General features: G+C 37.6%; 1 protein-coding gene across 1 annotated transcript in view; it reads right to left on the bottom strand.

Moving 5' to 3' along the window:
• Window positions 1-27,238, bottom strand: part of L3MBTL3 (l(3)mbt-like 3 (Drosophila)) — a 69,336-nt gene that overhangs the window by 29,312 nt on the left and 12,786 nt on the right. The window contains exons 3-11 of the mRNA XM_010018046.1: window positions 25,392-25,551; window positions 24,279-24,417; window positions 22,929-23,013; window positions 20,520-20,611; window positions 16,650-16,754; window positions 14,923-15,058; window positions 10,554-10,645; window positions 9,841-9,992; window positions 486-562 (exon numbers count right to left, since the gene is read on the bottom strand). Of these exons, the coding sequence (XP_010016348.1) occupies window positions 486-562; window positions 9,841-9,992; window positions 10,554-10,645; window positions 14,923-15,058; window positions 16,650-16,754; window positions 20,520-20,611; window positions 22,929-23,013; window positions 24,279-24,417; window positions 25,392-25,551 (1,038 nt within the window). The remainder of the gene's footprint in view (window positions 1-485; window positions 563-9,840; window positions 9,993-10,553; window positions 10,646-14,922; window positions 15,059-16,649; window positions 16,755-20,519; window positions 20,612-22,928; window positions 23,014-24,278; window positions 24,418-25,391; window positions 25,552-27,238) is intronic.

The following is a 27,238-nucleotide window of genomic DNA, read 5'->3' as shown; positions in this document are numbered from 1 at the left end:
TGTATCATTTCTCTCATTGTGTTTTCCTTTCAAAGAGCCCTTACAAGTTTGATTCCTTTATCACCTAAGGCAATCTTATCATCATATGCATGTTATCTTGCGTATTTAGTTCACACGAAGATGTTTTTCTTATACAACAATCTCATACACATGGAATTTGTTTTATCAGCATTTTCACACTGTGAGTCCTAAATAAATGAATACATTCAGCTAAAAATACAACTTGTTCAGATTCCAAGGACTATTTTCCATGGATAGATGTCTCATTACTAAAGCAGGACACATGTGCATACTTACCACCTAATACCTATTGTAATTCTAATTTCAATACATAATGCCCTGTAAACAAAACTTCAACTCCCCAAATACCAATACTTAATTACAGAAAGAAAAATTCAGAAGAAGTACAATAAGATTGCAAATTTTAATGCTGCTAGCTGACTATAACCTCCTTAAATCTTTCAGATGGGCAGTAAGATACAAACCTGGTGGGGTAATGAGAGTTCTTTTATGTTCTTTACACCATCCAACAGGATGAATATGTGGGCTAGCTGCCTCACACCTGGAGGAAGGGAGAAACAAGGGGATTGATAATGCAGTTCTTCAGATATCCTATTATGCTTAGAAATCAAGGCATACAAAAAAAGACTTAACAAAACCCAATTAACCTATGACACCTTCAACTTACACTTAGACTGCAAAAATAACCTGAAGATACGAACACGTTTAATACAGACTTGTTAACACTTGAACAAGCATAACCGTTTTTCTACTGGAAGATCAAAAAATCAACTCCTTACTGGAAGATCAAAAGATCAACTCCTTTAATTCAGTGGGTAGATCTCCACTGAGAAGCTATAATGCTGGACATGAAAAATTCACATGTAGAGACTCCTGGTAGAAGCCTGTTGGCTTGCTGCAAGAACACAGTAATTCCATCAAAAAAAAAAAAAAAAAGTTTTTGCAATGGCAGGACTGAAACTTTAAACTAAAAGTTTAAAGACCTTGATTTATGCTCCAAGTTGCACCTGGAAGCAGATTAGAAAATCATGCATAACTGCAACGCACTGCCAGTAATAAGTAAAAATTCAAAACCTTATTCTGAGTGGCTTGGATGGAGCTGCAAACATATTATTATAACCCAGCAGCACACAAGCAAAGTCAATCTGACATAAACTGTCATCCAAAAAAAAAAAAAAAAATCATTTTAGGCCTGAAAAATGCTGACTGAAACAATCCAGAACTGATCAGTGATTCAAGACTGCAAATTGCTCTAGAAGAACTGATCAAACTCTCTTACTCAAGGGACTAACAATTTCCCATAAATTCTGTCATCAACTTTTGCACGACTGCTGTTGTCTGTGGCATGCCACAAGAACCACGGAAGACTAATAGAGGCAGAGTGAGCTATACTTGACATGTGCTGGCATCTGTCTGAAGTAAGGAGAGATCGCTCTCACTTCGCTCACTGGTTCTATTACACTGTGCTGAAATGAAAGCAGCAGTGAGTGCTGGCTATCAAGTTCTGTTAGCAATACAAAAAAAAAAGACACACACTGCAAAATCATAATTGATATAAAAGTGGGTAAGAGAAAACTGTTTAAACATTCAGTATTATGAAATTATTATATATAGAACTATATAATTTTATTATATCATATAAATTATGTACAATGCAACACATACTGTATAAAATATGTACCACAGTAGAACACATCTGACTATTAGTTACTCTTTTAGTGAATTTGTTTTAACTAAATTGAAAAAAAAATTACTCAATATTATTAGGAAAGGCAAAAAGTAAGACTGATCTACTGGAAAAGTAAAAAGCCATCAGACTCTGCTATGAAACATGCACTATCTCTATGTCTGCGTCGATATTTAATGATTGTTTCTGAGTTGTCTGAACAATTAATAGTGCTTTTTAAAGAAGCAGATAGTACTTATGTACTCAGTAACTAAGGAACATCACGCTGACACAAAAGGCTAGCATTATCCTGTGCAGCACTGCACTACACTGCAAACATACCGTTTACCTCTATTTAGCTAGAAACTCATACATAACCATGAAATCCCCATGTAGATCTGTCCTTATGGACCTCACTTCTCTTAGGAGTCTGTCCCACTTCATTTCTTCTTTAGTTGTTAAATTCAGTATTACAGCACAGTAGCTCACTCTTACACTACTTCCTAAGCCTAAGGGTGCTTCAGCAGCTGACACTAAATATTCCCAGCTATGCACCTTCTCTCTTCTGGAGAATCCCATCAGCGTTTCCATCTCTCCAGTGGCCACAAGCCCAATGCCTCACTCACTCCAAGGACCCACCAAGGCCAACAAACTGCAGCCTGAATAAGTTCACGTAGCTAAGGCCTTCATTCCTCAGGGACTGATCAAGAAACCAAGCTTAAATAGCCAAGTAGAAGTCTAAATAGAAACACTGTCTCTCTCGCCTGTTGAATGCTGCTTTCCAAACACTTCCCAAATATTTAATGAGAAAAGAAGGAAAAGCAGAGAGCATCCATGCATAAAGACATTTACTTCATATATAATAATCATTGCATAAATTACTGAAATCTTCATTCTGATCCAGTTTCTATTTAATCCCTCTCTGAAGTCAATGTGTCAACCACTAGGCTGAAGAGTAACATGTATTCCCTCTCTTTCCCCTCAACCCATGCAAAATACCTGAACACTAGGTCTGCTCACTCCGATTGTTACAAAATAGTCATTATCAGTATCTACCTAGAAAGTATTAGCATGCTGGAAGTTCCTATTAATTAAGTTCCTTTAATTAGCCATGGTAATGTATATTTTTTTAAAAATACCATGTTGATAATCTGTAATACCTAAGAGGGTGCAATGAACTATGCATGACAGAAAAGGAAGTTGAAGGCAAAATAGAAGGTGCACTGACATCTTAAGGCTCAGATGAAAACGGTGTGTCTGTAGCTCTTGAACAGAAACATGTTTTAAGGACTGCAAAGGGAAAAACAACACAGAAAAGACCACAGACTGAACCCTGGGCTTACTCCCACATTGCAGTTTTGAACCTCTGCTGCATAAAAGAAAACTGAAGGAACACATCATATTTGAAATATACAGAATAACACCAATCTTTTTTAAAAATCTGAAAAGCAATTTTACATGATGTCTAACATTCAGTATGGAGTATGGATATACCTCAATAACAGAAATGCAGGATGGGTGTCCCAGAAGCATTGACTCACACACAACAAGCGCTCCTCTAGCCTTCTACCTGAAAAGAGTCAAGGACTAATGACGAAAAATATTGGCCAATGTACTACAATTATCTTGCAGCTTTATGTATGGAAGAGCTCTGCTAGCATTTCTTTTTAATGATGTCAAACAGATCGACTTCTAGCAGATAAAACCTACCTTTGACAGACTCTGTAATGGCTCATACAACAGCCAAGGATTCAACTCACTTCATGAAAACCAACCGTTTGTACTACAATATATAAAGCTATACAGTATGTATCTAGTATTTATAGCATCACAGCAAGTACTCTCTAAATCACTAAAGTTGTCACTAACAAAAGCAAGCAAAAGGACTTCTGTGATAATTTTGCATTATTAAAACTCAGCACCTGACCCCTAGAAATGCTTTGCCCCAAACAAATTAAAGAAAAGGTGAATGCTTCATGCTCCTTTTGTCCTCCTCCTTTCACTTTACACTGTGAAGAGAAGCTAACAAGCAAGAGGGGCAGCACTTCCCTGTCCTATCCCTCTGAAGCTGGAGTTTTACATGGAAGAATTTTACATGGATGAGGTATATTCTTACTTCCTGAAATGTTCTGGAGTAAGGTCACAAATTACTTTCTAAAGTCTCCTGAGTTAAATTTGGGAACGAGACCCATGCTCATGAGTCACTATGTTATTATGAGATTATACTGTATTAAAATAATGAGGTAAATGTGTAAAAACACTTATCAGGACAAACCTTCTAAATGCACTTGTTCTGTTTTGCTTTTTCAAGCAGAGTTTGAACATACATTTTTATAAAATTCAGAAAAGTAAATGCCACTGCACACACTTCTTGCCTTGAAGATTCAAGAAGCAAGTGACCAGTGTATGTCGCAATAAAAGACATGCTCCTGGAAGATGCTCTGACATTACAGCAATGGGAGGGAACATGGAACATGTAATAACAACTGCTACATACCACAGCACTGCAAAATAGCACTATAAAACATCCATAACATTCTGATTTGCTTTGAAGAAAAAAACCCCAGCCATTACAGATTAGCCTGTAAGAAACTTCTGTAACCATGGTGGCTTCAGGAAAAAAACCCAACATCCCTGTTGAGCAAAACCAGGTCATACAGTCCATCTTTACCTACTGATTTCACACAGCCTTTTAGCTTCTAATGGTCCATTTAACAATAAAAAGTAGGGATTGGTAGAAGTCACACACAGTTTAAAACAAAACTGTTATGTTTTAATGTGTGTTATTTCATGGATATATTATCTAGTTTAGAAGAACAACAATGGTCTACTGGACTAAGCCCAAGACATGTCAGCTGGAATGCTAAAGGCTACTCTGACTTTTCACAATCAATTTGCCACATCCCACAGCTTTTTATCTCCTTTGTTTCAAAATAGAAGGCAGATCACCTGGCTTACATGCTTCATAAAACACAGTGACTCATGAATTATGAGGATGCTTGCTAGACCAAAAGAGATTACCACCACCAGCTGAAGCTGAAAAATTTTGCACCTCCAAACCTATCTACGCCTGGGCCTCAACAGAGCACCACCACCTTCCACCACACAGTGGAGACACACACATGTTCAACTGATAAAGTAAGATTGTAACATCCACACAATTCGTGCCACTTGCTATCCATTCTTTTTGTAATGTCAGAACATCCAGAAAGAAAAACACATCTATGATCTATACTGGAAACTGAAGCTAACTCAGGAAGCTGAAGTGAAGCCAAAAGCAGCAGAGAGTGCCAGGTGAACCCCTAAAAGAGCCACGCAGACAGACAGAATAAGCTGCAGTTCCACTGAGTTATGGGGCAGCTTAACTACATCTTAGAGAAGACATCAACGCAGGGAAGTGCTACATGATGTAAAGGTCCAGGAAGAAGTTCTGCAATAAGGAAAGCTGAGGTGAGCTGACAACATGACCCACCACTATGCACACCGCTCTGTAGGAAAGGAACATGTATGCAGTCCAGCAACCCTTAAGTTACGGCACAAGAGCACGTCCCAGTGGAAGACTCGTGTACGGAAGACTATTTTTCTATTGATTGCTTTTATCTGTCCTGTTAATTACTCCCCAAAATCTGTTTCATATATACAGCTCATTACATTCAGATCAAGAGAGATGGATAACGCTCGTTGTTAAAAGATGAATATTCAATTCTAGAAAAATACTTCCCCAAACAGGTCTCCACCTGAGGATCTGGACAGAGTTTTTATTTAGCAATCAGCATTTTCTTTAAAATAAGGTGTATTACACTCATTTTCTGTTTTAAAATAACATCTGATTTTCCCTTTTGGGGAAACAAACCTTTTGTTGTTTTGCTTTTTACTTTATTAAATGTAGCTATAACCCGCAATGAAAACGTTATCTATCAGAACTTGTTCATACACACATGCATTATACCCATAAATAACAGCATGCCCTCAAGAACACTACTTACTCAACTTCTTGATTGTGACATGTCAGTCATCTAACTGTATAAAAAAAGTAAAGCATAAGAAACCATTCTGCAGCCCCATCTAGTGCATAACTGAGAATACTTCATCATTGACAAGTATTATTTTAGGCCAGACCTTCCCAAAACACGGCCCATAATATTATTCGTCTAGAGGTGATACAGCAAGCCACATTACCGTATTTTCCATTTATAGCCTAGTAAGACAGGAGCATGGTGATTTACATGAAATTTTAGAGCATTAGGGTCAGATAACAGTCCATTATCCATTTAAATAGTTAAAAGCATGCACTATGTCTCACAGTCCTTCAAGATTCTTTTTAACATAATCTAAAACACTCAAAAAACACTGTTCCTTTAAAATTAAGAGAGTGGAGCAAAGTTAGTTAACTCCAAAAAGAAACAAGCAGAGCACAAATTTTTAGGACTTGGCTGTTAGCAAAGTAGCAAATGCTGGTGGAGAACGTAACTGGCCTCTCAGTCTCACACCAAAATCCAGTCTTGTTCCAAAACTCATACAGGTCAGAAAATGGTTCAGAAAATCAAAAGCTGATTTGTCTTCATGAGGTGCTTTAAAAATAATTTTTTCTATGCAAGTCAGACAGGAACAGAATGGTGAGTGAACCACAAGACATCGTATTTTCTTACATTCCTGATAAGCTGATCCCAAAGCTGACTAGCACCTCCTCTGCAGGGTAAGGTCAGACCAAGCCAAGGATGAGGGCAGCTGAAGCCCTCTGACGCAGCAAGTTTGGGCTGCAGCATGTTCAGCATGGCCATCCCTCCACCTCTTCTGTAGGCAAGCAGCAACAAGCCCAAAGATTCCCAAATGCTATTTCCAGACTCAGAGAATTGTAAAGAAAAATTGGAAATTCCACTAAGAAGGAATGTCTGGTTCTCAAAAAAAGTATTGTTTCGTCGAAAAATATGGGACATGGAAAGGACCTAATAGCTTGTGTTGTGTAGGTAAAAAAATCTCCTGCCTGAAGGAAAGTCTTAAATTTGACAAGCTTGTTCACTTTTCTCCCTCTAAAAGCTACTGCCAAAGGACAATTTAATGGGATTTATAACACACAGGAAGTATCACCACCATGCATTAAAGTGTAGTAATGACTAATCCTAGCGAGGGTACTTATTTTCAACTATTAATGTATTTTCTAATACCCTGGGAAAACTCAATAAGAGTATCTATCTTCAGGCTGAAAGCCTGACACCCAAAAAAGCTTAGAATCATAGAATAGTTAGGGTTGGAAAGGACCTTAAGATCATCTAGTTCCAACCCCCCTGCCATGAGCAGGGACACCACACACTAAACTCTGTCGCCCAAGGCTCTGTCCAGCCTGGCCTTAAGCTCCTCCAGGGTTGGAGCATGCACAACTTCCTTGGGCAACCTATTCCAGTGCCTCACCACCCTCACTGTGAAGAACTTCTTCCTTAGATCTAACCTAAACTTCCCCTGTTTAAGTTTAAAGCCATTCCCCCTTGTCCTACCACTAGAGTCCCTAATGAAGAGGCCCTCCCCAGCATCCTTATAGGTCCCCTTCAGATACTGGAAGGCTGCTATGAGGTTTCCATGCAGCCTTCTCTTATGCAGGCTGAACAGCCCCAAATTTCTCGGCCTATCTTCATACGGGAGGTGCTCCAGCCCTCTTATCATCCTCGTGGCCCTCCTCTGGACTTGCTCGAACAGCTCCATGTCCTTTGTATGTTGAGGACACCAGAACTGGACACAATATCTCAAGTGAGGCCTCACAAGAGCAGAGTAGAGGGGCAGGATCACCTCCTTTGACCTGCTGGTCACATATTTTTTTTGATGCAGTCCAGGATACGGTTGGCTTTCTGAGCTGCAAATGCACACTGAAGCCGGCTCATGTCGAGTTTCGCTCAGGTGACAGCAACAGATTTCTGCTGCTTGAAGTCCAGTAAAATCAGTCAACTGTCTTTTAGTTATCCAGAAAGAGGAGAGAATATTTAACCGCAATGAAAAAGTTCAATCTGCTCTAACTAAATCACAAAAGGTATATGGAAAACTAAAAGGTACTTGTTTGAAAATAATTGACTACATAGACTAAATACATAATTTCTCCTTCACTATAATTCTGAAATTGAAACATACACAGGCACAGGGAAACTGTGAGGCTCTGCTCTGGGTAATCCCAAAGGAACTTTTCAATTTTAGTTACAGACACCAGTTGGTATACGTGAAACTTATGCACCTAAGATATTTTAAGACCCCTACAAACCTGGTATCTAAAATTAAAACTGTGAGATGCATTCAGGAGGCATTTCCAGGCTTTCTTTTGGTTAGACATTCAACCATTATTTTCATTTGCCATTGAAAAGAATCCCATTTTCTTTCCTTCCTACTCTATTCACTCTGGTTTTCAATCACAGCAATGCAGAGGCAGGTCATGCTACTCAGAATTTAATGTCAATGCACAGTATTTCCAGCAGCATCTTCTTGCTCCTTCCAGAAAAGTATTTTACAATTTCACCAAAAGAACAAATCTTCAGCTTGGCTTCAGTATAAATACAACTCCAGTGATTTCTCAAACACCTATACATTTTCCTCTTCAATCTCCCCTTATCCTTCAAAAAGGTATTATTTCACATATTCTACAGATGAAATTCACAAAACCCACTTCAGAATAGTATGACTACAAAAACGTAAAGCCTGGTTATGTACTTAAAAAGTGCTTTCCCCTCTTCTGAGAGGATTGAAGGACAAAATTCCTGTTGACATGGGAATATTAACAAGCCTGAAATTCAGTGCATGTCTGCTATACAACAGTGCAATGTTTTAGAGATACCTATGCTACTACTGAACAAACTACAGGTTATATTGCATTGTTTTTTCCCCTAAAAGTCTTGCCTAACTTCTGTTTTCACTATTAAATACTATTTCACTATTAAATACTCTAAATACTAATAAACTGTTATCAGCAAGCATTCAAGTATCAGGAAATTCAGAATACATTTTCCCAGTCCCCAGTTTCCTGTTGCTTTGTAGAGGAAATGTATGTTCTGTGTTACTTCTTCATGGAAATAATCACTGATCTTTCTGGTCTTTGACTCAAATGGCCAATTATCTTGATATTCAGTTCCTGACTTCAGAGAAATGCCTGTTCACCGCTGCTTCAATAATTTAGCTCTCCTACAGCTTATTTGTCATGTAGCTCATATAATTATTATTTCAAGAGATAGACTCACAAAGTTTTGAAGTTACATAACAGTTTCACATCATTCTCACTGATGTAGTACCTAAAGCAGTTATCAAATACAGATGAAGAAAACTTTATTTATTTTTACAGGCTCGGCTATACAATTAAGTTGCCACTGCCAAACCCAAGACGCAGGTTTACAATACCCTACATGTTCTGCAGTATCTTACTCTTTAAAGAATGTAAGGTATGCTACTTTGCGCTAAATGATCTGGCAAAAGAAGAATCAAATGCAAATACAAACCTGCACTGCGACAGCTGAAGCCTCAACTTCCTTCAGTATCTTTATGCTCGTAGTATGACCTGTTCCATCCACTGACTTTTCTTTATGGATACACAAAGCCCCTCCACCATACAACCATGCAGAAACATCATCTCTAGCACAGATCAGGATAACAAGATCCCAGTTTTCACAGGAATGTAGAACACAAAAGACAAACCCGATTTTGCAACTATCCTGATGCCTTACAGAAGGTGGTTACATTTCGGTCTGAATAATTTCAGAGGATCAAGAACCATAGGAAAAAAAATGCAGCCTTTCTTTCAATTTACAACTATATGTAAACCTAACTCCAAGTACAATTAGTCACATTATCATGGTGTGTATTCTTCACTAAAGCTATCAACCTCAGAGATACTAGGTAATTCAAAAATACGATGTAATTCATAAAAATTAATCTGCAGCTCCAGATGTAGCAGCACATGCAAATACTCGTTTAGCACAATCTTGAAATTTTTTATGTGCAACCTGTCATGGGAAATTTGATTCCTCCAGTCAGCCACTGAGACATACATTGGTGGCCATGATACCAAATCTAGCAAAGTTAGTATGGTAACTGTATCAACAGTCTGAAAGTATCACAGAAAATAGTGCTTAAAGCTATCACATTTCTGATATGTCTCAGTAAGACACAAAACAAAAACATCATACCAGTAGTCATAACTCTCATCCCAGTTGTCAAAATGAACCAGAAAACGATTGTCCACCATGTCTGTTACCGTAGCAACACAAATGAAAGTCGGGTTCTTCTTGTCTACGGCTTCCAGCTTCATCCCCACTCGAAATCCCGACGGAATCACTGTCTACATAGTGAAAGACATTTAATTGAAAATAAATACTATAAATCCATAAACCTCCTGTGTGTCCACAATCAATATATTCATGTCACTTCTAAGGTTTCCAATTAGCTGCCCCAACAGAGTTGCAGCAGCCTAATTAGCTGACGTGAGAGATGCTTAAACACAGAGGCTCACCATTTATGACAAAAAAAAAAAAAAAGCCCTAAACAATGCTGTTAAAATTAAATATGTTGTTTTTAACTCTCAGATAGTTTCTCTGGAAGACTGTTTTTGTTCCACAACATTATGGTGCAAGACACAGTACTAACAACAAGTTTTAAATTTCATTTAATATACTATTTCTGCATGTGCCAGATCAGATGTTTAAACAGATTAGTAAAAAATTAATGGATCAGAATTGCAGAGGTGAATTGAAGTGGAGATTGTTATTGCACGTGTTGTAAACATTTTTATCTTAAATTTCAGGTTGCAAGTCTGCCACTACTAAAATGTGCTGCAAGTCTGTACCACACAAATGAACACACTAGCAACTTTCCATGCCATTAGTACCAAGTGAGTACTTACTGCATTCTGGTTTTCAAACAGCGATTTAGGAGCAGCTTGAGCCTTGCATGCCTTTAGGTATGAGGGCCAGCTGAATTCTTCTTCCTTATATCCTAAATGAGGGTCATAAAAGAAGGGCAAAAAATGAGAGGCATGAAACACAAGGTGCATGAAGGTGATTTGATCATAATTGATGAAGTTATTTTCCCCATCCAGTTCCGAACTGCTTCTTACAATTTCAAAACAGAAAAGACTATGTACAACTATTTATCTTAATTTTATATAACTCTGTTGGGGAAAGTTACTTTAAAACTACCCATTAATTCTGCCCCAAAACAAACTCGATGAGTCTCTGAGAGACCACCAGTTTGGATTATTAGAAATTTTAGCAGAACACACCTTACAGGAATTTACAGAGTTCAGAAGAAAGTTGATGAAGCTTTTCTAAAGAGGAATCACATTCTTTAGGGTTGGCTGAGCTTCCTTACCAAAATGTCAAGCTTTCTTTAAACTAACTGAAACTAAACTAAACTCTGTCTTCTTGAGCTGAATATTATTAGTTTCTTATAGTTGGCTACAACTTTCATTTGAACTGTTCCTGATTTTCACCTGGGAGGAAGAACAGTCACATAAATAAAACACCAGGAAAGAACTCAGGAGATTTCAGCTCAGTTTTGATTTCACCTTCAAAACAAGCCCCTTCTAGTTTTTTAGGGAAAAAATAAAATATGTGTAATATATAGAACTGCATAAAGTTCACTCAATTACATTGAACTACATAAAGTAATTCACAAGAAGCAGTTTGTACTTCTAATCTACAAAACAATGCTAAGAGTTGGAAGCAAAAGTCTTCCTCCTTTTTTCTCCTGTTAAATATAGTTATAGAAACATCTACTTTAGTTCCTAAGTTACAATGCAGTAAAACAAGACCAAAACCACAAGGAGTTTCAGTGACTGACTGCTTTTTCTGAAATGTGTCAACCTCTTGACTATTTGAAGTGTTATTCAAATATGCCATGGATGTATTTGTAGCATATTTGCTCTGTTTTAATCTTCTGAGAACCTCATACTTTCAAAGGAACTGCAGGTAAAGAATCCTTCACCTTCTTTGCATCTGGCTTTCTCACTTTCCATTTTAAATACTAGCCAATGTACATTAACCTCCAAGTCCATACAACAATACAGCAGACATCACAAAACTACCACCTACTGCATTTGTGATGAGATCAGGTACTCATACTGGGACAATGCCCATGGGAAAAAAACTGGCTTCAGTAAAACATGAAACAGTTTCTGGACAAGGGGTTCTTCTATCACTAAGAGAGAAAGTGAGATCTCTAGATCCTACCTTATCTCTCAGAAAGGACCAAAGGTGAATTTGATTTAGTCACTGTACATACAGAACAGTCAATGCAATTTTTTACTTTGGGACCTTCAGTGACAGTTTTCAAGGCTCTTCCCTTCTCTGCTGACTGCAGAGCAGCTTCTCTAAAGCAGTTTCAGAAGACCATGCGGCCTCTGCTGCACCAGCTTCTCCTTTTTGCATCCATGTGATTCTTAGCCAATTCAGGCAAAAGCAGTATTATCATGGTGAAGCCTGTGATAATTCTAGGAACACACACACATCCATCCACTCTCTGCAGGTCTGACCCACATGAGACAGAAATGTGACCTCCTTTGAACACAGAACAAACAGCATCCTGAAACACCATCTTTTTTTCCTTCCCACGAAGCCCAGTTCAGTTTTGCAGCTCCACTCCCCTGTGCCTGCTGGCAGCCCAGCAGCAGCTGCCTGTTGCCTCTGCTGCCATGGGGATGGGAGACATCCTGCTGCAAGGTACCAAGACTTTTAATAAACAACAATAGAAATATGTATCAGAAAACATCTAGAATAATATTCTTCCATTCTCATATCCCTCTCACCCCCCACAGTCCTTTCCCATGACAGTAAAATAGCCTCACAACCCTCACCAGGAAAGATCAACTTACGCCTGTTTGGAAAGTTACCCACTTTCAACCCTCTCAGAAAACAAGGAGTCAGTTACTGAGCCCCCAAATCCCCCTGAGCACACACCCTTATAACCCACTCCTGGTGAAGCAGGACACTTCTGTCCAAGTTTGCAGGAACAACTAACCAGGGCCACACTATACAGAAAGGCAGCCAGGATTCTCTGTTCCTTTCTGAGGTCATCAGGTTCCAGACTGTGGTTTACACCACGAAGGTCATAAATTTGCATTATATCTGGAAAATGAATGGCTACTAATGCAAACCTTTGAGTTCTTCTCTGAAGTGGTATTTTATATAAGATATGGTGCCCTGTGTCATAACTGGTATAGTTTTAGTGTCCATATGATTTGCAGTGAGCACTAAAGAGAAATCATTAAAATGTTATACCACAGAAAAATCTAAGCATCTGTCCAACTCAACAAAAACACACAAGAAGTCCCAACAACCTAAGATCAACATTTTCTCCATCCCCTTGGAATAACAGAACTCCACAAATATCCGCAAAACTAGAAAAAGTATGTATAGTTAATGAACAGCTGTTTGCTCTTGGCCTCCTTCCAACATATGACTCTACGATACTGCTGCTTCTTTCATCCCATGTGCAACGTAAGCTTGCACTGGGGCAACTGAAGAAATCCCCCAAGTACAAGAGCAGGTTTTGCATTCAAACCATATCTCATCAATGATGAAATTATTTACCACAGAGGTGAAGCAACGGCCAAACCATGCAGAGGTGACAGTATTTTGCCGGTCTTAGATAAAAATATCAGAGAACAATCTTGGTATTCAGAGTCGAGAATTTAACTTGGAGATAGTACATGGCTGTGCAGGATAACAACCAGATTCCTCACAGTCCCCTTCATATACCCCCCTAACTTGTCTCCCTCAACACTTCTGATAGGCTCCATGACTTTCCTAAGTGAAAGACCCTATCCACTGCTTCAATATGATGAAAAAAAACCAGAACAATCTTCCCACCAGTTTAAAACTAGAACAGAGACTAAAGAAACTTTTCATAAAAGTGACTCAGAGAAGGTCAGTAACTTTCCTACAGCAGCAATAATTCATGGTTAACAAAAGATTAAGCTTTCTAAACCAGGCATTGAAGATAATATAGAACTTCCTAAGCATGCTATAATAACACCAGTACTTTAAAACTGGGGACTACCCATTTGCTGCATATAACTTACTACTTCAGTGGAGGCTAACCTTCTGAGAATTTCCAATTTATGTCCAAGAAACTGCTATTTCTACACAGTTAGTTATGCAGACCTGTGCCTCAATGAAAACTCCTGCCCCGGGGTGGCAGCACTGAGCACTCCCTGCCCTGTAGCCAGAGTGGAGCTAGCAGAGCACTCAGAAGAGCAGCACACACTCAGTTATACTCCTGCAAGGCTCAGCGGGAGAAATGCCATGCTCTCCCACACTGGCAGGCCACATGACTCTACACTTCCAGTGGCTTTACTCTTGCTTTTCACACCTGAGTGCTTACATCCAGTTTTATAATCCTCTGTAACACATCCTCTTGACTCCGTACACTCATCATTTTGCAGCCCTTCTAAACCACATTATTCTACCCTCACTGTGTATGTCAAAACACCACATTCATCTGTTTCGCGCTCTCCTTTCTTTAGGATTTGTTCCCTTCATCCCCACATGCTCCCTTCCCTGTTCCAAAAGGGAGCTCATTTATCCCTTTTTCAGGGTACAGTTCAGTGCAAATGCCCTCCATCTGCCAAAATAAAAGTTACATAACCCATAATAGAATAATTTGGCAAGCAAATGACATATTTCAACACCTGTACACCATTTACGTAAGCTATGTACAAATTACACTTTCAGACTTGTAGTCCTACTCTTTTTTCTCCATCCTTACCTGTTCATTCCTCTTTTCATCTCTATTTCAAGTTACTCTTTTTAGAAAGAGCACAATCTTTATTAGTGTGTGCCAACACATGTACAATAATGATGATCAGTATCTAGTAATGCACATGTCCTAAGACTTTCCACTGAAGGATTCTCAGTTGCCTGTGAGATGTCAATTTAAGCATACATGTCACCAGAATGCTGCCATTTTACTTGCAATAAACATTCACCTGGGGTCTAGCTTTATTGCTTAATTTTCTTTCTTAATTTTCTAATGCCTTATGAGCGACTCTTAAAGTTCATTTTGTTTTCCTGTTTTCTGTGAATTTCCACCAAATAAAAAAGGTAGGATTTCAACTTTCAGATTTTAAGCAAGACTTAAAGAGTTTAACTTGCCATGTTCAAATAATCTGACTAAACTTAAACATTTCTGCCAAAACCAAAAATTACAGCACTATACAGACAGACTTAATCTCAGAACTAAGAGAAACACACACATTTCAGACTAAACAATACCTTTTGGTGGATGAAGCTTGTGACCTGTTTTCTCACACCATCCAACAGGATGAATGTCTGAAGAATCAGCGTTCACCCAGAAATCGTAACAGTCTGGATATCCATCAAAATGGAGCCGTACCCTGTAGCCACAAACCTAAAAGCAAAAATGTACAACATACAACGCTGTGTTTTAAAATGTTTGCCCTACGCACAACAGCTTCTGTTCAAGTATTATGTATAACAACAGTGTGTTTTCAGTCAGCCTTTTACTTCTGCTAAAGCCAATACTAGATGAATAAATTCATTTGACAAAACGGAAAGAATAAAAAAGCAAAGCTATTCTCAGTCTGAGTGCCTCCTCTTCTGGTGAAAAGAATTAACTAAAAGCTGCATATTGCCATTAGTGTTCAAAAACTTGAAAACTGTTCAACCCAACATCAGAACAAAACAGAAACCTAATAGAAAAACATGAATACATCCAATACCATCATGGACAAAGCACAGATAATGATGCTCTCAAGCTATTCCAATTAATCAATATCCAAGGGAGCACTCAACAATAACTGTGTTCAACAGGCTCTCCAGAGAGATACTGAGAATACTGAAGATGAGAAGTCAGTGGAGGTATCCCCTAGAACCTTCACTTATTTCAAGATGTAGTAACTTAACCACTGAGAGGAAGAGAAAAACAGGATAAAAATTCTCTGCACAAAAATTCTCCACATCTTCCTGAGTTATGAGAGTCACCAGTGAAAATCTCCTACCATCAAGGTCACCCTGTTTTCTATTTCATTTGTACTCTGACATAACTTTCAGTTTGCCATCTCAGAATTCTGTGAAATTCAGGTCACTCATTCACTGACACACCATCCGCAAGAAAATGTAACAGACATCCACAGAAATGCGGTATGACTATGGGCCATGAAGAGATCCAGAAATGGGAACACAAAAGCCTAGGCTATTAAAATATAAACTGCAAAACTGCTGTTGCCTAGAATAGAGTGACATAGTACCTACCTATTCCTGTTTCCCTGTTTTTATTCACAAAACCAAACCAAAAAAGGATCCTTGGTAAAACTACGTAAAAACTAATGTAAGGTGTGTTTGAAAGACACATAAAATGTAACTGAAAAACAGGTTCTCATTTATACTATTAAAAGCAAAGAAGCTAGCCATGAGAAAAAGTATTTCATACAGTGCAGCAAAAACACAAACCGCATTTATATTGTATATATTGTATATTGTTTATATTTTATACTAACTTGTAGAAGTTGCCAATACAGGCAATTTCGGAGGCCATCAGCCTGGAAAAATTAGCGCAACTGCAATACAAGAAAGTGTTTGGTATTTGCATCAGTGAATGGAGAAACTGTAAATACTATCAAACGTCAATAGAACTACTATATAGCAGTTGTCATACTTATGTTTTTCCTACTTACTGTGTCTTTTAAATATAGATCTAAACTACAGGATTACAGAAAAATCACACATAATCCTACTAGCGTAATGCTCTTTCTTCTAGCTGCTTACATTAAATATATGTAAACGGTCACTGCTGCATGGCACTGGATAGTCTTTACACGCCTGTCAGGTAAATTTAATACAGCATTATTAAGTTTAAAACCATTTTCCCACATACAATTTCTGTCTGCTTGTTATGGAAGAACGAGCACTTTCAGCTACTGCTGGTTTGGTTCAGTCTGTCCTGTAATTGCACACCACGGTTGCTCGCAGCCTCTACTTACCTCAGCCACTGTGAGAACACAGTATATCGACTGGTGCTCAGGATCCACACCCTCCAGCTTCATCCCTACTTTGAATCCATTTTTGTTGTATGGGAAAGACTGATACTGCAATGGAAAAGAACAGTTTCAATACTTCCGAAACTATACAAGAGAAAGAGTATTTTTACAAGGAAAAGAACAATGATTCTTATTCATGATTCTGAAAGAACTAATAAATCACTGTAAAGTAAGTTCTGTATTTTTAAAAACACACAGTGGAAAAGAGAAACTGATTGTTTAAAAACCACCTTGATACCAGAATGACTTAAAACTTGTATGTAAGTAACTGATTATAAGTAAGTAACTGAGTATGTAAGAAAATGATTATAAGAAAATTGTAAGAAAAAGATTAATTAAAGGAAAGAAGATGACATGATTTACCCTCAACTTTTTCCACTAGTTGTCCATAAAACATTTTAACATGTAATTACTGATTTTTCAGCCTGTACAGTAACATTTTGACACCTTCCTGATGGTCATCTTTCCTATTACAATAATGATGATGCTCTTGTTTGCCTTTTCATTTCCACATCTCAGGCTATGAAAAATGAGCTGTACAGTAGAAATATGAAACACATTGTATATAGGGATGGCTTCTTTGATGTCATTTTCCCCTTTATATGTTGAGTCCAGATTAGCTAGTTTTTCAGGAATATTTTTGCATCACAGGAACATGACTACCCTTGTATCCCACTATAACAAACCCAGAGCAACATCTTTTGAAGAAGATAAATTGAAAACAAGGCTAAGCAGAACACATGTTTTCAGTTGAAAGGCATCAGCATCCCATGCATCATGCTCCCTGCCCTCTGTTAAAGAAGGATATGAATGTTAAACTGGAAGGATTATCAGAAAAATAAATGAAACTGAAGAGAGCTTTCCACAGGTTAACAAATTCACAACCAGTTTTTATGTCCCAAATGGTTACAGACAAAATATGGGAGAAGCATCTTCCATACCACCCCTTCCTTCTGTTCCTGCCTAAAACCTATGCATGCTCCCTAGCCATCTGCAGTACCTCTGCAGTCAATGGAAAGAGAAGGGTACCAAGGGAGGTACTCAGAGAGGTTTCACCTACGCAGAGGGAAGCAAATCCTCTCTTTGGTGGCTATGGCTGCAACAGCTATAACTGAATAATAAACCCAGGATTAAAAAATGCAGTGCATGGCACAAAAGCAGGAATACACAGTCAAGGGGAAGGGAAATGGAGAACCAAACTAGTTTAAATCAGCCTGAAGCGGTCAGCTAATATAGATGTTTAACCACAGCTCTAAATCCCTATCTAAAAATAGCCTAGATAGTTTTGTAGACCTCAGTTAAGGCATCAGAGTATCTGACTGAAGAACACGCATTTGAAAAGTTATTTCATCCTAACATCACCATACTTCTTTATTATCAATGAAAGTTTAATGCAGTTACACTATGCATAATTTCAGACACTTCCTCAAGAGGAAATGTGAAATGTGAAAGCAGAGCATTTTTTTTTTTTACATCAATAAACTCAAATTTTTAAAGTTCATCTTAGTGCACAGACTTGCAGTTAATGCCATCTATATCATAAATACTTCAAAGATAAAAAACCTCAGTGGAAAACTGAAATCCTAGAAATACTGACACACTGTGGAACAATGGCAAAAAATGTAATTGACATTTTGAAAAAGCAAGCACAAATAAAATCATAAAGAAAGGAAACAATTAAAAAGTCAAAAATCTGTTTATCCTTTCATTATTATAATAAACACTACTGCACAAACAGTACAAAATTCTACAAACAAAACACTAAAAATTAAGCCATTATCACACAAGCATTTCCTGAAATTTAAGGCACGAATTAATCACTATTCTTTTCATTATCAAAACTAAAACTTTTAAGGCAACACAATCTGTTACAGCAAAACAACAGGCAACTTTTAGAAGACTAGTAACTTTAACACTGTTCAACAGATTTCAGTTTTGTGCATTATTCTCAGTACGTCACCCAAGATAAAGCTATGGAAAACTGAGTAATCACACATTGTCTTCACAACAAACATTTAAAGATAATTTGTTAAGGTGAGATACAAGAATGAAATAAGACTACAGGTAATGGTAGTCAGCAAATGAGGAGATGGCAAACTAAGGATCAGAAATGCTTATGTACGGTGCAAGAACATACACAAATCCCAAGAGATTACATCAGGGGAGTTAGGGATTGAAAAATCAAAATTCAAAGGTCAATTTCTTTTACTGGAGCAGAAACAGCTTGTCAGTCACAGCCTATAAAATGACTCTAGGATTTAAGTACCAAGAAATGGCAAGGACTCTCTGTTACCCTGACCATTCCTAATTAAAGATATGAAAAAACACCATGAAAAGTACTGCTCTTGAACTGGAAAAATAGAGAAAAAGTAAGAATAATTCTCACGATGCAAATGGAAACCAAGGATTCAAAATTGGTGATGATGTTTGGGTTGGTTTTTTTGTTTTTGTTTTTTAACTTTCCTGCTCCTGTGGCTTGTTTGTGTGTCTCTAAAATGGAGAAAATTACCTGGCTACTTCTGAGTGTTATTAAGAATTCTCTCTCCAGTACACGCTTTAAATACTGCACATTACATAAAACCCTAGAGTTATCCAGGGGCTAAAGACTTAAAAACAAAATAAGAAATAATATGCACTAGATGAGAAAGGTACACTGTGGAGAAAAGTAAAGGAAACAGTACATCGTCATGTAACTCCAGACTTTACTACCATGTGCAGTGCCCAGAAAGGCTGGTATATACCTGTGTGCCACTAAGAGCATTTCATGGAACTTCAGAGAGGCAGAGCAACGCTTTGCAAATCTACTTTCCAGATAGAAACACTACATATCCAGATTCTTTTTCTTGTTAAATTTTCAACCAGTAAATAGCACAGGGCTATACAGCTAAGGATGGTTGGGTAATTGTCCTTCTTGCACCTACAAATCTATGGATTCTGTATACTGCAATCCTGGTTCTTTACTTTTATATCTCAGCAATGTCTAAAAGCACCAATTAAAGGTCAGCATTACATGCACATGTAAACTGAAAAGCTAAGCTCTGCACAAAAGGTTTAACAGTTGAAGCATAAAGAAAACTAAGAAATGGATGCAAGAAACAGACTACAAGTTCGAACAGAATTATCAAAAATAATACTGGATATACATAGAGGAAGTACAGCAGCTGAGACATGTTCACATGTTTTGACAGGTTTTGCAAGAAAGGAGAACAGCATGGAAGCTTTGTGGATTTGCATACAGAATTCTCTCCCAAGCAAGAGAGGCAGCACTAGAGAAAGCACTGAAATGACAAAGACTACCATAGCCAGCAAATGACAAACAAGAGATAATGATGTGACATCCAATCAGATGACAGACAAATGGGAACAAGCCAAACCAGTATCTCATTTAATAACATATGTCAGCAGAAGCTGCAAAAAGACAGGTAATATAATCAAAGCAACAAGCCAAAAGATTACCTTTGTACCACCTTTCTAAATGTATTTGAAGAGAATGATATGTAATAAAAAAATGAGGGTATGTTGTCAGATGTTTATCTTCAGTGATTAGAAGGAAAGGCTAGAACTTGGAGATTTTGGAAAAGCATCTGTTTTCTGTAGTCTCAGCTGACAGCATTCATCTGCAACTACAGAATTCTCTGAAAAAGCAGAGAAAGATTACTAATTTCACATGTTCCAACTATCTTGAGGATTGCTGATGGACAGCATTATCTTAATCATACAGGGTTTTCCCCAGGAAATTTTAACATCTCCAAATTATTTTTTTAATTATTTCCTAGAAATTTCATGATCTTAGGTGGTAGACTGATGTCATACCTCTTTAAAAAGCTTAGTAGGTACTGCAATAGCTTTTTCTTCCTCCAGATAGGATGCCCAACACCATGCTTGCCTTCCTTTAGAGGGTATAGCTGTAAAGAAGCACGCAACAGTAAAAGAATTCTGTAACTGTTACCTCAAGAAAAACAAAACAAAAAAATCCAAACAACACTTCAAAGTTTATAATATACCTATCTCAAATCTACATTTTATTAAATGCATTCATGGAGTTTCTCAGGAATTATTTCTAGGAAATGAGTAGCTCTGTAGGTTTAACAGCACCTGGAACGCAAAGGTTCCTGGTTTGCATAAAAAGATTTCTGGCAACAGAAATTTGATTAGCTATAAGAAAAAGGTCTTTCAGGTGACAGGAACAACTTACGAAGTCTTGCCCCCTGTCCCTTTCTTGTTATTGCTTGTAAAAAGCATTGAGATATGCAATTTGCCAATGTGTCAAAAGACCAGTTAAACTCACAAAGTAGCTCAATATTTTATTTTTTTCCTAAGAATTTCTTTGCCAGGAAAGCATTTGTGAATGGATGGCACTCATGACATGTTTTTTTTGATCACAGTTGAAATACTTGATTCTTTAACAGTATTCAGAATGTTTCTAACCTACTCCATCACTTTGCAGTTTGATGGCTTTGGGTGGAGAGGCAGTGATTTAACAGTAATTTCTCCAAGCCATCAAAACCATCACCAGTGCTTTTTCCCCCCCCATCATGTCATTATCACATAACAGAAATCTCCAGTTTCAGCTTTGCTTGTATAGTGTGAATACTCGCATACATTTGCACGGAAATTGTAATATTGGTTACAGTCCACCTTAATACTGGCTACAGTCACATCAGCGACTAACAGTTTTTAGGCCTTGAAAATAAGGCACTAAGTACACTAGCAAAAGCCAGGAGCTTCAAAACCAGATGGTTTGTGAAGCTGGCCGTGTATGTATCTGCTTTCATACACCTCCACTCTGCTCTACTGATCTTCACCTAAAATGCTGCCTCTGCACATGCAGCTTAGCATTTCTGACCATAAGCTCATGCTGCCAGCAGGATTCCTCACAGTCCACATTATGATTTTTGCTCGATCCTGACTGTGGCCTACTCAAAAGAGAAATAAGTCCCTTAAGTAACAGTTTGGCTAAGTATTTTTATCATTACAACATGAACCATAACAATAGCAATGCCAAACTCTCCTGAAGAAAGCTGATAATGAAACCAAAAGATAACAAAATTCAGAATGACAGCGATCGCACAACGCTATTAAAGCACATTCATCTCATTTTATTTTGATTTACTCAGTTTTTATCTACTCCCTTTAAGAGATGTGTTGCTCAGCACAATACAGTTATGTGCTTGGTTCTGAATATAAATCAGTCTTTTATTCCAAATCACTTGTGCTAAACTGACATTTTCCCAAATAAAAACAAACAGAAGAAATCTGTACAGATCATTGTCAGTGGACAGCAGTGATTTCCATACAGCATCAGCTTTGTGCTTGTATATCACATGCTTCTTATCACCTCAGCTTTGGAAACAACTGTAGAAATAATATTCTTATTTCAGGACTAATTCTGTCTCAGGGGGATCTTCCATGACTTTTATGTGTTGCATCTTCAATCAGTATTTCATCTGCCTAGTGTGCAGCAGAGCTGTTTGGAGCTCTGCGCTGATTAGTGGCCCAGCAACTTCTAGTGATGGTTCCCAGTCTACTGTAAGAAACACTTTATAGGGTAAGATGAAGGTTTGTGCTTGGTGTACCACTGAGGTATAATAGCTTCTGATTCTCTCATTCTTTCTAAAAGTATCTATCAGCTTTAAAAAACTGCACTCATTTAAAATATGGTTTATTATGCCACTTGATGCAGTGTATGTCCCTTTGGACTGATTATAGCAATTATTCCTAAACAGTTCCATTAATGTGTCTATTTCCAGCACATATGGTAGATACAAAATTGATCCCCAAGGAAACAAAAGTAAACTTTCACTTCTGCTTAATACATGTCTTTCAACATCTGGGAACTCAATGCGCCCAATTCCCTTTAATATTGACACTCTTTAGAAGGATGGAAAAAAACCCTAAAATATGCGTCAATTACATTTACACTCACTATATCCTCCTCCACACTGCCAGAAGTATATAAACTGGTTCTTTGTAAAAGGTAATCAATCTCCAAGTGATGGGGTTTTTCCCCAGAATTCTCTTGGCTCTCGCAATTTTTCAATCCTTAAAACTTAATTGCTATAAGTAACACTAACACTTTCTTTTTACAGAACTGAACTGGAAAAAAAAAAGTATTCAAAAGGGAATAAAAATTCAGTCAAACAATGCTAGCAATTCACAATAAGAGATGGATATTACCTAAAGAATTGATAGTTGAGATTTTTATTTCGTAATCTAACTTACTTTGCTTCAAAACTGTTATTTCCCCTTTTCTTTTTCTCCTGGCTCTCTGTGAGACTCTCAAGATCCTTCCTTCAAGTTTGTCTTCCTAAATTAAAAAACGAATAGAGTAACATCATTAGTTCAGAAGTCTAGTACAGTAAAAAAGAAGACACGCAAGGTTTAACTATGACTTCATTTAAATGGCTACTGACATAGCTCTCTGCTATCTCAAACAAACCTGCAGATGTCTAATAAAAACAAAGGAAGCCATTTGTGACAAATCACAGCAAACAGGATGAAAATGACAGAGGACTCTCAACTCCCAGCACTCAGCCAGCCAGCCTTGTCTAAGCCAGGGACAGATCACAAAGCCTTCAGCAGGCTTTACTGTGCCAGAGATAAATAGCAGTATCTTTGGCATGTTCATGCTTCCAAAATAACTTAAAGGAAAACCTCTTACAGCTTTAGTCTGTTCTTTTCAAATTTACAGTTGCTTTACTAACTATAAAATGGCACTGACCCTTTTTATTTATTTCACTGTTAGTGTATTAACAGTTTTGTTAGCTGCTGAATAGGTGAAGAGAGTAAGTACCCATTTGGGAAGGCAGATGCATGGAGGCAATGGAGGTGCTCCCTGACTTTTGCCTAAGATACTGCTATATAGACAGCTACAAATTCCCTTCCAACAACCCTAGGGTCTTCAGCCTTTTGACAATTTGGCAGTTGCAGAGCTCTCCCCTTCTCCCTCAAAACTGTGCTCCTCCCAGCAGTGTCAGAGCTACTGGAAGAAAACAAGTATTACAGTAAAACATGCACTATGGGAAGAGACTGTGATAAGTTAATTCTAAAATGAAGAATAAATCCAAAATAAGAAAAACAAAAGGTACCCCAAAAGACATTACACTAACATAAACCAAAATCAAACCTTTAGCCACGATTTTCTAAGGCAAATTACACTATGAAAATCGAAACTATTCTCTTCTTAACCGCAGTGTAAATAAATTATTGGTCTGTAGTAATTTATTTATGTGCAGAGTGACAAAATAACAGGTGTTGGGAAATATGTACTCCTATTTTTCTATGCTGAACATACAGCAAGTCTAGGTTAGTGTCATTTTTCCTTTGAATTCTTTTTTTTGTTTTCTTAAGAAGGAAAAGAATTCAAAACTAGTTCTTATCAGTTCACTGTCAATAATCACGATTTACAGATGAGGCATAATCAAATTGGTAAGTGATTCAACTACTTATTGTGGCGCTGACAGAGTGATGCCGTCACTTCTCTTTGTAGATTGATGAAGTTACTGACATTGCAATATAAGGCAAAACTCCCACTGAAATACTTGCAGGAATGGGTTTATGATGCATACTAACAGTTTCATCAGGATTCTCTTTCTTCTCCCCATTATCCCTGGACTCTTCTCTGAGAGGTAACTTTGCTTTTCTTTTCCGAATGCCTTTGCAATCATCTTCCCCATTGCATTCCACACTGGGCTTTTCCTCCTTTGGTTCTCTATTACAAGAGTAACACAACGACACAAAGCCAGTATTATTTCACTTCTCATATTCATAAAACAAATAAAAAGCAAGTAAATCTGAAGGTCAAGTAGTTGCTGGTCGCAGAGTATTATACTAAATATATTCTTAGAAATGCTACTGGAAATTACATCTGTCAAATAAACTAATCTGAAAGACACACAATTGTAACTGCAAAAAGAAAGCTGTCAGGTTACAGTGAACGAGTTCTGCATGTTTGAAACAGTGTGTCTTTTCCCATGTACCATCAAGTCTCATGGAGAAGAAAACTGTGAAATGTTTAGGACTGCAAGGCAGTTTACAGAAAGGAAAGCAAAGGTAATTGTTAAGACTGACAAATCCAATTGGAGAAAGCTGGTATGTGATGTACAAATTGCTAAACATGCAATCAGAACAGAAAACTTTGAAGCAATTAGCTAAAAATGAAAGAAAATGTACAAAAAAAAATCATAGATGTTAAAAACTGCCATAATGTAGTAATATATAATACAAAATGGACATAGTAACACAAGCCTTCTTTCATGATGAGATGAACTGCACTAGCTAAAAGGAACTAAGAAACTACAGTATGCCCATGTTTACACTCACTGTCATCTATAACATAGCTCTTGCACTTAATTATAATTAAGTTACCACACCAACCATCTCATCACTGATTATCTTAATTCTAATGATTATGAAACAGGGTGGGAGTCTGACACTGATTCATGCATCCCATAGACTGTTTTACCGCTTGCATCTGATAGTAGAACACAGCACACTGAGCAAAAGAGACTTTCAACATGAGTGTTAGACAAAACCAAATACTGTTAATGCATTTACATAAAAAACAGTGAAAGAACATTAGAAACCAACGGAAATTCACCAAAACATAGCTGCTTAATATTTCCCTTTGATTTCATGCTGCATTTATGCCAAATTCTTTGTTCTATGTGTTATAATAGCACCTACTTGTTTTTTACTTGCTGGGCACATTTCTGGCTGCAAAACTTTCCTTCAGGAACAAATTCTTCTATGGTACCATAGTGGTAACAGTTTTCACAGAAAACAAGTCCATCCATTTTTGCAGTTTCCTTCAATCTTGTGGGGATCCCTGTCTTTTCTGAAAAGGCTGCACAATATAAAAAATAACTTAACTTAGGCAGAGGTGAAACATTTCCAACCATCCCCAGCAGGCCTTGCCAAGCAAACAGGAAAACAGAAGTCACACCACTCCTGTTAGAATTAAGAACTGGGAGTTAGTGTCTGTATGGGGTCCACATTCCTGGCAAGCAAATTGGGTTTTCATATTGCAACACAAGAGAGGAATCCACCAATCTCATGCTTCTGCAATCAGTGAAACATTGACACTGCTTGATGTGACTACTTGTGGAAGGAGCGAATTTTGTGACAGGCACCACACTGGCTGCCTAGCCATCGCTGCATGGACCTCATCACCTCACCTCCTGCTGACATGCCCCAGGTTTGACCTGTTTAAAAGGTCACTTGGGAAAAAGATCTGGAGAGGAGTTACCTTTCAATATGTGAACTTATTTCTGGAAGTAAACCACTGACTAAATCTACAGTCTCTCACAGCAGTAGCTATTGCTCAACCTGCCTGACCTCCACCACAAGTAGGAAAAAAAAAAATAAAAAAAATCACCGATTTGTAACAATATTTTTTAAAAATACAAAGTTACCCATCCTAAGCTACAATTTCCCCACAAGAGGTGTGTAGCCTAGGACAGAATAGTTTCTTTCACTCACAGGCAAGTATGAAGCACTGTCAAGTTCTCTAGCTTCTAGAGCAGGTCATTGACTTTGCACCCCCCTCAAAAGGCAAATTTCCAGTCATAAACTCTTTCTTTTGCTTGAACGCCCTACTGTCTTTGAAGGCAGAGTCAAACGAACTCATCTGTGCAGACTATGTCCACTAGAAGAATATATCATTCATGTGTTATATTTACACTCTAGCATCATTAGTGGTTCAAAACAAGTATGTCCTCTCACAATGCAAAATTTTAGCAATATTTTTACTTTTGGGGAGCATTAAATCAGTCAAGAACAGTGCAACGTAGAAGTAGGATGTTTACTTAGCATATCTATGTGTACATAAATACTTCAATTCAGTATTAGTATTATTTGTTTGGGGTTTTTTTTTTCAGGTTTCCCAGACCACAGGTGATAAAGTCGTGCACTTTACTTGCAGTGAACTGGGACCTCTGAATCTAAGGAGAGAACCTGTTCTGCTACTATGTTATCACATTGTTGCTACTCTCATCACAGATTTAAATCTTGAATAACTATCATTGCCTTGAAGACAGACCTACAGAACAGAGTAGCTGTGGTCTGAACCTGCAGACTTCACAGCTGAGGCCCAAGCTACTTTCCCACTGGTGTAAATGTTTCACCTATTCACAAAAGTCAAGACTTAACAGTGGAAGAGTTGCAAACAAAAACTTTCATTGACTTCGCTTGTTTGTACTGATAATTATTAAACCAAAATTTTGAAGTCTGCTTTTCAAAGACCTTACAGAATTAGTATTTTAGAAGAAAACTGGTAAAATACACCAGTTGTGATATTCTCTTTCACACTACTCCTTCATTGCTGGAGTCAGAGCACCAAGATTTTCAGAACTTATGACCATGTAAAACCAGCTTTCTTTGAACAAAAAAGGTATTCCCTTAGATTAGTATTTTAAATCCAGGAAACACCTTATTTGGCAGACAGATACTACAACTATTAAAATTTTATTATTCAGGATAAACATAAATGGTTACTACACACTAATTTTAATAGTGTAAAAAAGCATAGTCAG

This window comes from Nestor notabilis, unplaced genomic scaffold (assembly GCF_000696875.1).
Source record: "Nestor notabilis isolate BGI_N333 unplaced genomic scaffold, ASM69687v1 scaffold1937, whole genome shotgun sequence".
In the NCBI taxonomy this organism is placed as follows: Eukaryota; Metazoa; Chordata; class Aves; order Psittaciformes; family Psittacidae; genus Nestor; species Nestor notabilis.
This window is presented reverse-complemented; position numbering and strand designations above follow the sequence as displayed.